Source organism: Galleria mellonella, unplaced genomic scaffold, assembly GCF_026898425.1.
Source record: "Galleria mellonella isolate WM207_F2 unplaced genomic scaffold, CSIRO_AGI_GalMel_v1 utg150, whole genome shotgun sequence".
NCBI lineage: Eukaryota > Metazoa > Arthropoda > Insecta > Lepidoptera > Pyralidae > Galleria > Galleria mellonella.
In genome coordinates, this window is record NW_026442002.1 from 978414 (window position 1) to 996615 (window position 18202).

The 18202-nt window shown below is 40.2% G+C and overlaps 1 protein-coding gene across 4 annotated transcripts in view; it reads right to left on the bottom strand.

Annotated features, from left to right (window-relative positions):
• Positions 1-1205: 1205 nt before the first annotated feature.
• Positions 1206-18202, bottom strand: part of LOC113522327 (intersectin-2) — a 38690-nt gene continuing 21693 nt past the window's right edge. For all 4 annotated transcript variants that reach the window (XM_052892257.1, XM_052892254.1, XM_052892255.1 and 1 more), the window contains 11 exons: positions 17706-17818; positions 16910-16973; positions 16075-16179; positions 7706-7768; positions 6451-6583; positions 5947-6133; positions 5485-5648; positions 4196-4331; positions 3113-3202; positions 2797-2905; positions 1206-2478 (listed from right to left, as the gene is read on the bottom strand). In XM_052892257.1, coding sequence (XP_052748217.1) covers positions 2417-2478; positions 2797-2905; positions 3113-3202; positions 4196-4331; positions 5485-5648; positions 5947-6133; positions 6451-6583; positions 7706-7768; positions 16075-16179; positions 16910-16973; positions 17706-17818 — 1226 coding nt within the window. In that variant the 3' untranslated portion in view covers positions 1206-2416. The remainder of the gene's footprint in view (positions 2479-2796; positions 2906-3112; positions 3203-4195; positions 4332-5484; positions 5649-5946; positions 6134-6450; positions 6584-7705; positions 7769-16074; positions 16180-16909; positions 16974-17705; positions 17819-18202) is intronic.

Consider the following 18202-nt stretch of genomic DNA (forward strand, 5'->3'; position numbering starts at 1 on the left):
GAAAACAGGTCAGTTAGCACATCATGATGAATTCATCGGGAATTAACCATGATAGTTTCCAGGGAGAACCGCGAGGAGGTCGATCTGGTTGGGTATATTGCTAGCAATGGGATTCTCAGTCTTCATTACAAACAATTTTTACCACAGGGAGATTTTGCACAAAAGTCGATTGCTTGGGTACCTCTGTCCCATTCGTGTTTCTTCGTGATGCAGTTGTGTATTGCATGGCTGTGTTTCGGTTTGAAGGGTGGGATATGGCGTGAATTTACTGGGTACAGAGGAATAACACCTAAGTCCTCAGGAATGGCAACGCATGGGGGGTATCATGGGTGAAACAGTATACCCTGTTATGTCCATGGTACTGCTCACGTCTATAGGCGACGGTTACCACTTTCCATCAGGTGGGCCGTCAGCTTGTTTGCCATTCTAAGTTGTATAAAAAAAAAAAACTTATATTAAAGTAAAAATTAATAAAATCTAATTATTGGGTAATTTTAATAACGAATTTAAATGGGATTATAGTGCTCCCATTTTACAGTATTTTACATAGTTAAGTTTATTTTTCACGAATCAGAATGAGACGTCAGACGCTGCTCTCTCATTCTATCTCATGGTTTTACTAGCGACGACGATTCTATCAATAGATTCGCTAACCACCTGTCTAGAGGGCCTGTACACGTTTATACAGGACGGTACGTTCAATTAACGACTATCAAAACGTTTATTACATCTATATAGGAAAAACCTCAAAATAATGATAGGGACAATAACGGGCCATTGTTCATTAAACAAACATTTATACACAAAGGAGCCACAGACAGCCCTCTATGTCGAGGCTGTTTTGATGCCGAACAAACGGCTGCTCACGTAATCCTGGCATGTGAGGCTATGGCCCATCAACGTTTAGAAATTCTCGGAACGGTGAGGTCGCTCCGTGAGGCCTTTGAAGAACCCAGGAAGCTTCTGCGCTTCTGGGCGGAGCTAGGTTGGCTGTACTAGTCACGACTCATACGCACAACGGCCCAAATGAGAGGCTAAGCGCGGAAAATAGAGTCTTTTTCACATTCACATATAGATGACGGTTACTACTTTCCTTGTCCATTTTCCTCAGCTGAAAATTCATTTCGAACTGGGCGGTAGATAAAGAAAAATGCTTACGAAATTTTATAATTATTAAAAAAAAAAATTAAACGAAATAAAACAAGATTAAAGCCTCTAAACATTTATTTAAAACATCTACATATGAATAATGATTGAATTTTTAAAAATATTAACAATGGCAACACTATAAGGATAACTGGCAATACTTGTACTTAAAATTAATAGGCGTTATACGGAATGATAATTAAAGCTAATATTTTTATAATAACAATAATAATATATGAGCAAATTATAATGAAATTACTATGTATTGTGAATCGAGATTTTCAAGCATTCAAGGGTTTTAGTGCCGCTTACTATTAGGCAGGTTTATTAGGTATCTCTCTCTCTCTGCGTGGCAACTGTTAACAAAGCCCTTACTTTGGGGGAGGCTTGTGTTCAGCCGTGGACAATAGATAGCTAATTTGATAAAAGTGTCTCCGTACAAATGCTCCGAGAAAAACGGCTCAACTTTTACATACAATTTTGCGTGATAAATAGTTACGAGTGATTCCTTTATAACTTCTAAATTTATTTTGTCTTATAATTTCTGTATCTTTTTAATGTGTAAACACTCATTTTATTTATTAAATATAACGTCAAGATACATTGTGTGCGTAAGTATATAGAACACTGATAAACGAGTCAGCTAATTTGACAATTAGCTGACAAAAAGTTGATCCGTTTTTGAGGCTCGATGCTCTATCTGTATAATTTAATGCTACCATCGATATATGTATAGAAAAAAATGCATGGTAACTGTTTATATCTTATGGGGAAAGATCCTTATAGCCTTATATAGACCAATATTAACATATTTATGAGATGATTTGAAGAGAAAAGTTAAGACTCTGTTTAGAACAAAAATAAATGTATATACGCTCCGACCGTAAGATGTTCAACAGTAGTACAAATTAAACGTGGACAAATCCAAAAGTTTCAATATTTTATTTACCTTTACGTCAAGTTCTAATAAAAACAGACTATAGCTGTGTGACACGTTAAAGATATCTCATTTATCTTTAAAAACATAAGATACAAAGTGTTCCCGCCAAATTTTGACATTAAAATTGGCGGCAAATCAGTAACTACAGATTAAACAATAAAGATACAAAATATTCCCGCCAAATTTTGACATTACAATTGGCGGCAAATCAGTAACTACAGATTAAACAATACTTTCGAGTAGTGGCAACATTGCGTTAATTTTTATAATAGTGTTACATGTTTTGTAGTTATTTTTACTATATTTTCGATTATATAATATGAAGTTGGTCTAATTGACTAATTTCGTGACATAGTTGCTGGGAAATAGGCCGGTCATGCCGCGTAGTTCACCTGTAAAAAAAAATCATTTTAATCTATACTTATAATAAATCTGTAGAGAGCTCAATTCTGTACATGAAATATATTTCCAAAATAACTATCAGCGGATGATTAGTGAGCGATACTGATGCCAAAAATGCAATCAGTAAAATTATTGTCTGTCTGTCTGTCTGTATGTTCGTTATAGAAATAAAAACTACTCGACGGATTTCAAAGAAACTTGGTACAATTATTCTTCATACTCGACGGTTACCACTTTCCATCAGGTGGGCCGTCAGCTTGTTTGACATTCTAAGTTGTATAAAAAAAAAAATGTCGGTAGATACCCACCCTGCCACCAGGCCGGGTCCTGGCTGCGGTCTGTCACAGCGATGATGTCATCCTTCTCGAAGCTCAACTCGTCCGCGTTTTGTGCTACGTACGGATATAATGCTATAACCTGTAAACAAATGAGTATATATATATATATATATATACACATATATATACATATATATACATATATATACATATATATACACATATATATTGTTATTGTGTCCGTTTGTTGACCTAAATAAAGAGTGAGAAAAAAATGGGATTAATATTGCGCGCAACTTCACATGATGGAGAGATTTATTTTTTTATTGTTCCCTAACGCTGTCACCTTGTCGATGACCGTCTCAGCGGGCAGCGTGTCCATCTTGGACAGCACCGGCGTCGTCCGGCCGGACGTGCGGCCAGACGATTGCAGGACCTGGCAGAGCAAATACACGGAATATTATATGTTTTTCTTTATACTACTATATTGGTAAACAATGGTAAACAAGGATACGGCCTGTCTGATGGTGAACAGATTTTTTTTAATGGGTGATAATGGAATGGTAACCCCACCCGCGCTATCGGTATACACCGGCGGGGCACCAGTGAGAGATGATAGGTGAGGATGAAGCAGGTCAGTTAGCCCATCGTGACGAATTCAACAAGAATTGTTCACGATGGTTTCCAGGGGGGACTACGTAGAGGTTGATCTGATAGGGCATTATTGCTAGCAATGGGGCTGTCAGACTCCATTGCTAACAATCCCTTTCCCCCCATGTGGACAGGGTACCGTAGTCTGTAGACGCTTGTAACACCAGCGTCTACAGAAACAGCCTTTAAGAAACTTTAATTAAAGTTTTTGAAAACTCCCATACTGTAGTCACCCATTGTTCCTGACTGGTGTCCCGCCAGTGTATACTGAGATAGATGAGATGACTGAGATAGATATATATATATATATATATATATATATATATATATATATATATATATATATATATATATATATATATATATATATATATATATAATACAACTTAGAATGGCAAACAAGCTGACGGCCCATCTGATGGAAAGTGGTAACCGTCGCCTATAGACATGAGCAGTACCGTGGACATAACAGAGTGTACTGTTTCGCCCATGATACCCCCCATGCGTTGCCATTCCTGAGGACTCAGGTGTTATTCCTCTGTACCTTGTAAATTCACGCCATATCCCACCCTTCAAACCGAAACACAGCCATGCAAACACAACTGCTTCACGGTTGAAACACGAATGCGACAGAGGTACCCAAGCAATCGACTTTTGTACAAAGTCTCCCTCTGGTAAATTTATTTTTCTATTCTAAACGGAGTATTTGGTGTTCTATTGTTTCTACCTACCCCTATGAGAGACAGGCGGAAAACACATGCGTGTATGTATGCCCTACCTTGACGTAGCTGGCGGGGAACCATCCGACCTGCCGGTTCCTCCCCTTGGCCTGCAGCTCGCCCTCCCACCAGCCGCTGTCCGCCTTCTTGCGTACCACCAGCAGTTGCCCCTTCTGGAGGGACAGCTGCTCAGAGCTGTAAATGTTACAATAAATTAATTATCCATTATGAATAAGCATTCATAGATTGCTTACATACATAGCTTGAGGAAGAGCAGCCACGTCGTAACAATTATTCGTAATTTTTCGGTATTGCCCCAATGATCCTGGGGGATGTGCTAATATACTGACGCGTCTCCCCGAGTGGTAGGGTGATCATGCCAGTCACCCTACCTTGAGAAAGGAGACCTGCTCTTACTATCAGGGGGCATTTATAGACAATAGGAGCCACAGACAGCCCTCTATGTCGAGGCTGTTTCGACGCCGAACAAAGGGCTGCTCACGTAATCCTGGCATGTGAAGCTGTGGCTCATCAACGTTTAGAAATCCTCGGAACGGTGAGGTCGCTCCGTGAGGCCTGTGAAGGTACCAGGAAGCTTCTGCGCTTCTGGGCGGAGCTAGGTTGGCTGTACTAGCCACGACTCATACGCACAACGGCCCAAATGAGAGGCTAAGCGCGGAAAATAGAGTCTTTTTCACATTCACCATCAGGAGGCGGGTCGTTGCCGTCGGAGATGTGGTGAGTGCGAAAGCGAACCCATGTCTCCGTTATATGGCACCTCGAGGGTATATCGTCTGGTTTTTTGGTGGGTACACCCCCACCTTACGGGGGGATTCCCACAGTACCTATTCACCTCCCACAACGCGTATGGGTCTGCATAAAGCAGACGTAAAAAAAGGTTAACCTCCACATGGTCTCGCTTGGAAACCAGCGTGTTGAATTCCAGGTGTATTCGTCACGATGGGCTAACTGACCTGCCTTTTCATCCTCACCTATCATCCCTCACTAGTGCCTCGCCAGCGTATACCGTTTTTTTTTATAGGTGAAAATGGTATGGTAACCCCGCCTGCGCTAACGGGATACGCTGGCGGAGCACCAGTGAAGGGTGATAGATGAGAATGTAAACAGGCCAGTTAGCCCATCATGATGAATTCATCAGGAATTAACCATGATAGTTTCCAGGGAGAACCGCGAGGAGGTGGACCTGGTTGGGTATATTGCTAGCAATGGGATTCTCAGTCTCCATTACTAACAATCCCTTTCCCCTCAGCGTATACAGTTAGCGCGGGCGGGGTGACTATTTCACTATCATCTGAACCTTTCGGCTTCCAGACTGCGAATAAAATACCTGGAGGCGGTGTAGTTGGCGATGGCCTGAGCGATCTCGTTCTTGCGGCGGCCGGTGGCGGAGTCCCGGCCCGAGTCCCGGCGGGCGGCGGACGGCGGCCGAGCGCCGCCTTCCGTGATGGCCGCCACCTCCGACGACACCGGCGTTGACGACTTCTGTTCCGGCTGTGGCGGGATACCAAACAAAAATATTTACATATTACAGATATGGCGTGAATTTACTGGGTACAGAGGAATAACACCTGACTCCTCAGGAATGGCAACGCATGGGGGGTATCATGGGCGAAACAGTATACTCTGTTATGTCCACAGTACTGCTCATGTCTATAGGCAACGGTTACCATTTTCCATCAGGTGGGCCGTCAGCTTGTTTACCGTTTTAAGTTGCATAATAAAGGAGGAGGACTTAGGTGTTATTAAATTTACCCCCCTCATAAACTTGCTATAAAGTTTCTGTTCTCACCTGTGGGGGCTCGCTGGTGGCTTGTGCGGGGGCTGCAGGGGCTGCAGGAGCTGAGGAGGCGGCGGGGGCTGCGGGGGCGGCGGGGGAGGCTTCGGGCGGAGGCTCGGCCGCCTCCGGTATGGGCGTGATGGCCACCGTGCCGCTGGTGGCATCCTTCGTCACGTAGTTGGATGGGAAGATACCGGTTCTGATAAAGAGAATGATTTTGCATTAACGCGACGACTACAGCGCCCTCTTAGGTGTGTTAAATGGAACAACATTTGTTGTGCATTTGAAATACTTTTATGTATAAATAGATAAAGAATAACTATTATATCAACCGTTTACTGTCCACTATTAAATATGGGACCCCCCCCCCATTGGAGGCTTTTGCTAGTAGTTGCCACGTTTGGTAGGCGGGCTGGCAACCGTATTTAAATATTAATGTAGCTGTATGACAATCACGCCTTTGTCTATGGCAGACATTAGAATAGAAGAAAAAGTATCCTGCTTATGATTACATACCTGTTGCCAATTCGTCCCGTCCACCAGTCGCCGTCCCGCCTCATCACCTCGATCCGCTCACCCGCCTCGAAGGTCAAGTCACCGGGCTCCGCCGACACGTACGGATACGCTGTGATGTAGAAGTCACCGCCCTCTGTTGACAGGGTTTACGGTTGAGTTTCTTTTGAAGACAGAGATAGAGACACAGCTAGATACAGAGATAGAGACACAGCTAGATACAGAGATAGAGACACAGCTAGATACGGAGATAGAGACACAGCTAGATACGGAGATAGAGACACAGCTAGATACAGAGATAGAGACACAGCTAGATACAGAGATAGAGACACAGCTAGATACTGAGATAGAGACACAGCTAGATACAGAGATAGAGACACAGCTAGATACGGAGATAGAGACACAGCTAGATACGGAGATAGAGACACAGCTAGATACAGAGATAGAGACACAGCTAGATACGGAGATAGAGACACAGCTAGATACGGAGATAGAGACACAGCTAGATACAGAGATAGAGACACAGCTAGATACAGAGATAGAGACACAGCTAGATACTGAGATAGAGACACAGCTAGATACAGAGATAGAGACACAGCTAGATACGGAGATAGAGACACAGCTAGATACAGAGATAGAGACACAGCTAGATACTAGAGCTAGATACAGGGATAAAAACTGTTCGAGATTATTAATCAATTTAAAAAAGGGGAGGTTCTTGATTCACTTGCATATTTTTATATAATTGTTACCTCATAACTCCGTTATTTATAAACCAAAATTTGGCAGTTTTAACAAAATCAATACAGTAATTTAGTTTTATTTGTGGAAAAAAAAAAAACCCAAGTTTTAAAACCTGTCAAATATCTTATAGTATAAAAGAAAAACATATCATTCAATTTACAAATATGAATGGCAATTTAGAATGGCAAACAAGCTGACGGCCCACCTGATGGAAAGTGGTAACCGTCGCCTATAGACATGAGCAGTACCGTGGACATAACAGGGTATACTGTTTCGACCATGATACCTCCCTCGCGTCGCCATTCCTGAGGACTCAGGTGTTATTCCTCTGTACCCTGTAAATTCACTGCTATATCCCACCCTTCAAACCGAAACACAGCCATGCAAACACAACTGTTTCACGGTAGAAACACAAGTGTTACGACCACTACAACGGTAACAGTCGACAGATGGCTCTGACCAACCCACCAGGGATCATAGTCGAGTACGTATTCCCCTCCCCCCAGGAACTCACCAATAGTGGGCATGGCACCTCCCAAGTCGTTGGATATCTCGGCCTCCGGCACTTCTGCTATTCCTGAGTAACAGAAAATAGAATTAACGCCAACTGTTAAAGAAATTTATACTGCAAAAAAGATTATATATATATATATATATATATATATATATATATATATATATATATATATATATATATATATAAATTTTGTTTAAACTAAGCCATTCTCTTTGTTAACACGTGAACTTTGTTATTGACAATGTTTCTGTAGTTTTCAAAAGTATTGTTATTGGTCATTTAACCAATGGATTCGTTGTGATATTGTCGCATTTAACAATTGGCTTCGTTGTGATATTGTCGCATTTAACAATTGCTTTCGTTGTGATATTGTCGCTGTTATATAGAGGAATTTCGGTGGAATATTGACTTTCATCACCTACTTCATCTCACACTTAGGTGCTGGTTCAGGGCTCCCGTAATTCGTGTTATCGGTGTCTATTTTTTCCTCGATTTATGTGTATGCATATAAAAACAATAATAATAACAAATAATAACCTAAACTCACCCCAAATAACCGAAGATTATTAATATTTTTAATCACTGCCGTGGAGGTCGATGGTTGTTCCCGCGTAAAAAAGTTGACACACAGGCGTTGTTGCACGGCACTCACACCAGAGGGCAGGCGTTTCCATATATCCCCGTAATGACTAATTTACAGGGACAATATATATTTATATGTGTGTGTGTGTGTGTGTGTGTTGTAGAATTGTGAAAGTGTGGTGCCGCGAAGTAAAAATATTGCAGATAAATTAAACATCCCCCCGCCCGAGAAAGGCTGAATGCCTTTATCAAACAAAACCGCTTAAAATAAATAAATATTGGAAACTGTATAGACCGCACTTATACAGAACCCACTTATGAAACCGCAACAAAAATAATACTAATAAATTAAGAAAGCTAAACTAATACATAATAAATAACAAGGTTGCAACTAATTAGAGGGAAGTCTGCAAATCTTGACAACTGGACGCGTTATAGTGCCAGTTGCAGTCTTAAGTTTCACAACTCGTACTACACTGTCTTTACCAGGCAACAGCTCTAAAATCCTGCCTAATCTCCACTTTAATGGTGGTAAATTTTCATCTTTAATTAGAACTAAATCGTCCACCTTGGGAGGGTCTGTAGGAGACATCCATTTATTCCGCATTTGAAGAGTATGGAGGTACCGCTCACTCCACTTTCTCCAGAAACGCTGTGACAGTGCCTGAATAAGATTATACCGATTTAACCGCGAGTTAGGAATATCCTCAAAATTATATTCGGGCACTGATAACAAAGATCGACCGATTAAAAAATGTGCCGGTGTTAAGACTTCAAAATCTTGAGGATCTTGTGTCCAAGGACACAAGGGCCGGCAATTAAGAACCGCTTCTACTCTAGTAAATACCGTTACTAGCTCCTCAAAAGTTAATACCTGGTCACCGATGACCCTCCGTAATAACGTTTTGGCTGCCTTTACCGTAGCTTCAAAAAGACCTCCAAAATGTGGCGCTGCTGGCGCATTAAAACGCCAATTAATATTTTGTTTAGCAGCAGTACCACTAAGCTCCGCTTGTACTTCCCGAGAAGCTAAATACCGCTGTACTTCATCCAAATGTCGGTTTGTGCCTACATAATTGGTGCCATTATCCGACCGAATTACACTCGGGAGACCTCGTCGAGATGTAAACCTGGTCAAAGCTGCCAGAAAACTATCAGTAGATAAGTCCGTAACACATTCAAGATGAATGCACTTAGTAGCTGAACAAATGAAAACGCACAGATACGCCTTCAAAGTTTTTGCATTTCGCAAACGTGAATGCTTTATAATAAAGGGTCCGGCAAAATCCGTTTGCACAGTATGAAAAACTCCCGTAGCAATCACTCTATCGGTAGGTAACGAAGACATCAAGGGTTCCGCGGGTTTAGCCCTTGTCCGAAAACATGAAATACATTTAAAAATTCGGCTACGTATAACTTGACGTGCCGAAATAATCCAAAATTGACTTTGTAAAATAGCCTGCAATGCCGTTGAACCTATATGGCAATGCATTTTGTGATAATGATCAATTATTAAAACCGTTAATGGATGATCTTTTGGCAGAAGAAGAGGATGTTTCCTATTAAAAGACAAATCGGAATAATTCAATCTTCCTCCTACGCGTAATAGACCATCCTCACTAACGAAAGGCATAAGCCGCCGCAACCCTAAAGAACAAAGACTCTTTCGATTAATACAATCTAAATCATTAGCAAACGCTGTAGTTTGAACCAATTTTATTAACCGCAGTAAGGCAAATTGCCTTTCCTTTGCTGTCAAAACACCGGTAACTTTATGATTTGGATTTTTAGAATTATTAATAAACCGAAAACAATAAGCCACTACCGCTAGCAGTACAGTTAATGAACTAAACCGCGTAAAGATGGGATTCGCTTCCGTCTGTACCATATGAACTTTTACCATCGTCTTGCGAAGACCAGGCAAATCGCCTTCTGCCTTTTTCATTATATTCTGAGGCCAGGTATCAGCCTGACCTTTAAGCCAAGACGGACCCCACCACAATGTGTGTTCGAGCAATTCCGACGCGCGACAACCACGACTTGCAACGTCTGCAGGGTTCATTTCCGATGGTAAGTGCCGCCACTTTATATCTACACCGCTATTGACAATCTGTGACACTCTATTTCCTTCAAAGGTCTGCAAAAGATGAGGTGAGATCCGCAGCCATGAAAGTACGATAGTGCTGTCTGACCAACAAACAATATCTTCAATATCCACCTCATTCTGAATAGAGTCCACGACGTATTTGGTAAGCCGTACCAATAATGTCGCGCCACAAAGCTCTAGTTTGGGAATGGTAAGTTTGGACTTTACTGGTGAAACTCTTGACTTAGCCATCATTAAAGTTACAGTAACCTCACCACAGTTATTGACCGCTCTCAAATAAACAGCTGCGCCATAGCCGAGTTCAGACGCATCAGCAAATCCATGAATAGAGCAAATCTTAGAATCTCCTAGGGCAAACCGCTTCAGATTAAAACTTTCAATTACAGGCAAATCCTTTAAAATGCCTTGCCAATCCGCAACAATATCCGCAGGTGGTTTGTCATCCCATGACAACTTTAATAGCCAAAGCCGTTGCATCAGAATCTTACCTTGTAAAATGATTGGAGAAATCCAGCCCAATGGGTCAAAAGTTCGAGCTACCGTCGACAAGATGAAACGCTTTGTACATATTACATTATCATTCAGCTTGGTATGATAAGAAAAACTATCATTACTGGGATCCCATTGGATGCCTAATATTTTAATGAAGCTAGGCCCGTCCGCATTATCTACAAAGATACGAGGTTTTTCTAAATCTTCCTCAGATATGTTTCTCAATAACTCCGCGGTGTTAGAAGTCCATTTACTGAGATCAAATCCGCCCAATTTTAATAAACCGGTCAGATCCCGCTTAAGATTTTGTGCTTCTTCTAGCGTATCCGCACCACCCAAAATGTCATCCATGTACACGGAAGTACGAAGAAGACGCGCCGCCGCCGGAAACCGTGATTCTTCGTCCTCAGCCAACTGTCTTAAGGTCCGTATCGCGAGATAGGGACTCGACTTCATCCCGTAAGTGACGGTATTCAATTGATAAAGTTGAAGAGGCATATCTGGGGACTCTCTCCAGAAGATGAGTTGATATGGCCGATCTTTTGGGTTAATCAAAATTTGACGGAACATCATTCGGATGTCCGTTGTAAATACATATTTATGTAATCTAAATCTACAAATAATCTCCATTATGTCGCGCTGAAGCTTGGGCCCCGCATGCAAACAATCATTAAGACTAACTCCGTTACTAGTGCTACCACTAGCATCAAATACGACCCTTATATTTTCCGAACCTACTTTAAAAATTCCGTGGTGGCATATAATATAAAAACAACCGGAAACATAGTCTTCTGGTTTACCGACGCAGAGTGACATATGTCCGTTTTCCGCATAGTCTCTCATGAAATCTACATATTTTTTACGCAACGAGTCATTACGCTGAAGCCGTTTTTCCATTGCCAAGAACCGCTTCTTAGCTAATGGGACTGAATCTCCAAGCGAAGGTTTGTTGGATAAAAAAGGCAAATGTACAACATACCTACCGCTCTTATCCCGCTGATGAGTGCTTACAAAAATAGACTCGCACTCCATGTCCATAGGGTTTTTAACCGCGTGAGGAAGGTCTTCAATTTCCCAAAATTGTTTCAAAATATCATCCGTAGAAATGTTAGAATAAAATGTATGAGAAGAATGAGTAGCCCGAGGACATGGATCTGTAGCCATAAATGTGACAGGACCAGTCAACACATGCCCGAACACCGTATTCATCGCACGAGGTAAGTGGTCGTGTACCTTGATAGTACCGCCGCCTAAATAAATGTCCCCAATAAGATCCGCACCAATCAAAATATCAATTTCTCGACTTATAAAAAATTGTTCATCCGCAAGAACTAATCCTCTATAATTATCCTCTAATCGAGGTGATAAGGAGAATCCTGGCAAATTACGAGTGATTTTATTCAAAACTGTAGCCGTTGTAAAGAGAACAGGTAAATCCGCATACTTGGGTATAATAGTCAAGTTAACAACCCCTTTACAACCGCTTACAGGAATATCGCTTAGCCCCGTGACTGTTACTACGTTAGATTTAAACCGCTTTAATCCTAACTTATTAGCACAATTTTCAGAAATAAACGTACTCTGACTGCCGCCATCAAGCAGAGCACGTGCCTCTAGATAATATCCGTGTGAATCTAATACCCGAACCATAGCAGTTGCTAGCAAAACTGTATGTTGGTAGGTCCCACAGGGTATTGCTTGCGATGACATTCCTCCAAACACGTTATTAACACTTGTACTCGTCGATTGAATCGTGGCCGCAGGGACCGTCACCTGAGGTACATGGTCCGGAGCATTCGTGTTACTCATGATGTGATTGGATGGTGATCGCTGTTGCCGCTCCCGCGCCCCCGCAGGGAGGTCAAAATGTAATAATGAATGATGCTTTGGCGAGTTGCATTTGTAACAATTTCTATTATATTGACATTGTGCAATATTGTGACTATTAAGACATCGAAAGCATAAATTATTCGATATCACGTGACGCTTTCTAATAGTAGGCGTTAAACCCAAAAATTTCTCGCACTTGACAATGAAGTGACCCGCTGTCCCGCAATATTTACAAGATGTGGTAGAATGATTTTGTATTACCGCATGGGCAGCTCGTACCGCTGCTGGAGCTGGCATTCTACGCCGCATAGAAGTGTTGGAGTCAGGAACCGCACTGGACTCCAACTTTCGTATTTCACATTCCAAAAATTTTAATAAATCCGAAAAAGTAGGTAGTTCCTTTTCCTCAATCTTGTTTTCAAAATCTTTTTTTAAGTTGTTATCCAATTTTTGAAAATTAATATAATATAAAATATATGACCACGAATCTACTGGAAAATTCATCTTTTCTAACGCCTTTGTATTTTCTAATAAAGTATTTACAAATAATTTAAGACCACTTAAATTCCTAGAATTTACTGGTGGCGCACTCAATAAATTGTGCAACAACTTATCCGCCAGTAACCGCTTGTTACTATACCGCGCTTTAAGCAAGTCAATTGCGATCGAATAATTATCACCAGTAACAGATAGGTGTTGAATTAACGTTTTGGGCTCCCCTACTAATGAACCTGACAAATAATATAATTTTTCCGTATTCGATAAAGTTAAATCTTGACCGACTAATGAATGGAAAAGTTCTATAAAGGAATTAAACTCCTCTAACTTTCCAGAAAACGTAGGGAGTGTCAACCGAGGAAGAATTGCCTTAAACTTAGCAGTGGAATCAGTATTTTGATTATCACTACCGCAATCATGTTTTGTTTCACTAAACAACTCGAGATGACGTCTCTTAATAAAGTAATACCTTTTGTTATAAGTTTCGTATACGGCTTTAAGTTTATCTAAATCCGAGTCATCCGCCTTAAGTTGCATTTCAAAATGCATAGAAACAAATTCTTGGTAATGAGTGTCTAAATCGGTATATCTAACTCGAAACTCATTCTTTTGTTCTACTGTTAGTTGGTCTGTCCGCACAAGATCGTATATAAGATCGATATTCTGAACTACCATATCGTACTTCATTTGTATTCTTTTAACCGCAGCCATTTTTAAGAAAATATTTATTTTAATTATAAGTTAATCGTAAAATATAAACAATAACAAACAGAAAATAACTTCAAAAAGTATAACGACTTGAATATTCAAACAATTAGATTTATCCTACAATAATTTAAAATAACAAAAATATATAGGTACTTATAGATTTCCTATCTTATAAATCTACAAGTATATACAAAATAAATAACTAAACAAATGGAAACTATGTGATTTACCAAACTAATAACCACATAAAAGGATTATTCTCCTTTTATTGTATCCGCTTATTTAAAATAAAATATTGTAAAACTAATAAAATTAACAATGCTTATTTACCGATATAAGCCTTAAATAAATATGTTATATTACAAGACCGCAAGAAAGAAATAACACTTATTAATAATAGAACAACCTTAAAATCAACAAATACAAAAGTATCTAAAACCGCAAAAAAAAAAAATTAATTATACTTTTATGTCGAAAAAGTATCCAAGTAATTAGAAAAAATCCCCTTAAATATAAAAGTGACAAAAATAAAAACGCAAAAAGAAAGAACCGCATCCAGATTTGAAACACCGACCTCCAAATCGCAATCCGCCGCCCGCAAAGTTTTCCCAATATATGAATGAAAAATAGTGTGAAATTACTAAACACTATCCGCTTCTAAACCAGGTGCAAACTTTATCATTTATTATTACCGCTAATAAATAAGACCGTATATTTACTTTATTATTTAAAAACAATTATTCCACAAAAACAATCAGAGGATGATAATCTAGCTGCAAGATTTAGAAAAGAAAAACAAAATACCTAGTGTGTACGGTGAAATGAAGTTTTTTTTTTTTTTTATGTAAATTGAATGTGAATATGAAAGTGTAATTATATGGGGGGTCAATCAAAATCATATATATAAATACCTAACACTGAAACATAAATATTACCGCAAAATATGTGTACAGTGTATAAGTTTCCGATTACTACTTTAATAATTTTTACAACGTAGGTGGAAGCATATGACCTACGTGTATCCGCGATTTTAAGTATTTTCTTTGTATAAATGATTTAAAATAGACAACGATAACGGGTTATAAATCCGTCTCGAAGCGATCAAATGGTATATAGAGGAATTTCGGTGGAATATTGACTTTCATCACCTACTTCATCTCACACTTAGGTGCTGGTTCAGGGCTCCCGTAATTCGTGTTATCGGTGTCTATTTTTTCCTCGATTTATGTGTATGCATATAAAAACAATAATAATAACAAATAATAACCTAAACTCACCCCAAATAACCGAAGATTATTAATATTTTTAATCACTGCCGTGGAGGTCGATGGTTGTTCCCGCGTAAAAAAGTTGACACACAGGCGTTGTTGCACGGCACTCACACCAGAGGGCAGGCGTTTCCATATATCCCCGTAATGACTAATTTACAGGGACAATATATATTTATATGTGTGTGTGTGTGTGTGTGTGTTGTAGAATTGTGAAAGTGTGGTGCCGCGAAGTAAAAATATTGCAGATAAATTAAACAGTCGCATTTAACAATTGGCTTCGTTGTGATATTGTCGCATTTAACAATTGGCTTCGTTGTGATATTGTCGCATTTAACAATTGGCTTCGTTGTGATATTGTCGCATTTAACAATTGCTTTCGTTGTGATATTGTCGCATTTAACAATTGGCTTCGTTGTGTTATTGTCGCATTTAACAATTTCTTTCGTTGTGATATTGTCGCATTTAACAATTGGCTTCGTTGTGATATTGGCGCATTTAACAATTGGTTTCGTTGTGATATTGCCACATTTAATAATAGGGTTCGTTGTAATATTGTCACATTTAACAATTAGTTTCGTTGTAATATTGTCGCATTTAACAATTGGTTTCGTTATAATATTGTCGCATTTAATAATTGGTTTCGTTGTGATATTGTCTAATTTAACAATTGGTTTCGTTATGACACTGTCTTATTTAACAATTGGGTTCGATTTTTTTTTTACAACACAGGGGGCAAACGAGTATGCGGTTCACCTGATGGTAAGTGACTACCGCCGCCCATGGTCACCCACAACACGTCGTGATATTATCCCATTTAACAAAGGAATTCGTTGGGAAATTATGACATTTCGTTAATTGTAGGTTCAGGACTAAGTTACCTTCGAGCTGGGTCTTGGTCTCTATGGGCTCCACAACCTCGGCGGCGTACGCTGACGCCGCGTTGATATCTTCTACATACGATTCCGGGAACCAGCCCGACTGACCTGCGGTAACGGCGGCCATGTATAATCATTTTTTGCAACAGAAAATTAATGCATTTATTTATAAAAAAAAAAAAGTCGTTTATATTTATTAGACATAATAGCAATAAGAAAAAAAATCTTAACAAACGAATTAAATTGAATTAACGAATAAGTTAGTCTGCGTAAACTAGGTCTTGGGTTCGATTCCCGATTAGGCCTCTGGTCTGGTTGTGCTTCCGGAGGTTCGTCTCCCGGTTCCTCATAACACAGGGTACCCTAGCTTATGATCCTGGCGATTGGTGTAATTATGTGGCCGTTATTATTTAAAAAAACTAGCTTAAAACTGCGGATATGCAATTTTGATATCAGCATCCCTCTTGCGTAACAGTAACACCTGCGCCTAGTATTACTCCAACTATGTCTAGCAGAGCCCTGCCTACGTTTGTCATTGCCCCAAATATGTCTAGCAGTACCCCATCTATGTCTAGTAACGACCCGCCTACGTTTAGCATTGCCCTATGTCTATCAGCGCCCCGACTACGTCTATAATTGCCCCAACTATGTCTAGCAGTGCCCCGACTACGTCTATAATTGCCCCAACTATGTCTAGCAGCGCCCCGACTACGTCTATCAGTACCCCAACTATGTCTAGTAATGCCCCAACTACATCTATCAGTACCCCAACTACGTCTAGCAGTGCCCTGCTTGCGTCTACCTACGCCCCGTGTGTACCTAGTGCTGCAATACGAACCTCTGGCCGTGCCCCACCTCCAGCCCGGTTCAGCGTCACCGCGCGCGGCTGTCGCCTCGCTCACCTGCGGACAATCATCATTATTTCACCAGATTAAGACTTGATGCATAGTTAGTAATGCGGACAACCAGTCAGATGGAGCACCACATGGTCCTCCTGAAGACCATCGTGCTGAATTCCAGGTGTAGTGCCAACTGACCTGCCTTTTCATCTTCACCTATCATTTACCAGAGGGAGACTTTGTACAAAAGTCGATTGCTTGGATACCTCTGTCCCATTCGTGTTTCAACCGTGAAGCAGTTGTGTTTACATGGCTGTTTCGATTTGAAGGGTGGGATATCGCGTGAATTTACAGGGTACGGAGGAATAACACCTGAGTCCTCAGGAATGGCACCGCATGGGGGGTATCATGGGCGAAACAGTATACTCTCATGTCTATAGGCGATGGTTACCACTTTCCATCAGGTGGAACGTTAGCTTGTTTGCCATTTTAAATTGTATATAAAAAAAAAACCCTTACTGGTGCCCCGCCAGCGTATACCGTTAGTACAGGCGGGGTTACCATTCCATTATCATCCATTAAAAAAAGCACCTTCTTCCACGACAGTGGCATTATTGAGTACAATTCTAGCATAAAAAACACATAAGGTAACACATAAGCGCACATAAGTACAACGGGCGGCACTGTATATATATATATATATATATATATATATATATATATATATATATATATATATATATATATATATACTGTGACACCCATAATGTTGTATATATACAGATGATCATTTACCAGATCCCCCGGCTGCAGGCTGAGTTCGTCGGCGGTCCGAGCCGCGAACTCGTACACGCAGCGCCATCTAGCGCCTCCGCTGGGCACTGCGCTCGTCGTCACAGGCTCCGTGGCTATAGGATACAGATTGATTACATACTAGCAGCCTGTCCCGGCTTCGCACGGGGGGAAATTTTTACAACATTTTAAAAAATGGTTATTGTGACATAACGAAATATTAATAATAGTTGGACATATAGTGTCGCGGAGTTTTTTATAGTTATTGATATTTCCTTCAACATTGTAGAACATACTTTTGTTCTATCACCAATAGTTTCCGCAGCGCACGCGACCAAAGATATTTTACAGCATTTTTTTGTACACCTCGAGTTACGTTAATAAAGTTTTAGTAAGGATCCCTAATCTTTTCTAGCAATAAATATAGCCTATGTTACTCAGGGTGAATGTAGCTCTCTAATGGTGAAAGAATTTTTGAAATCGACAAAGTAGTTTTTGAG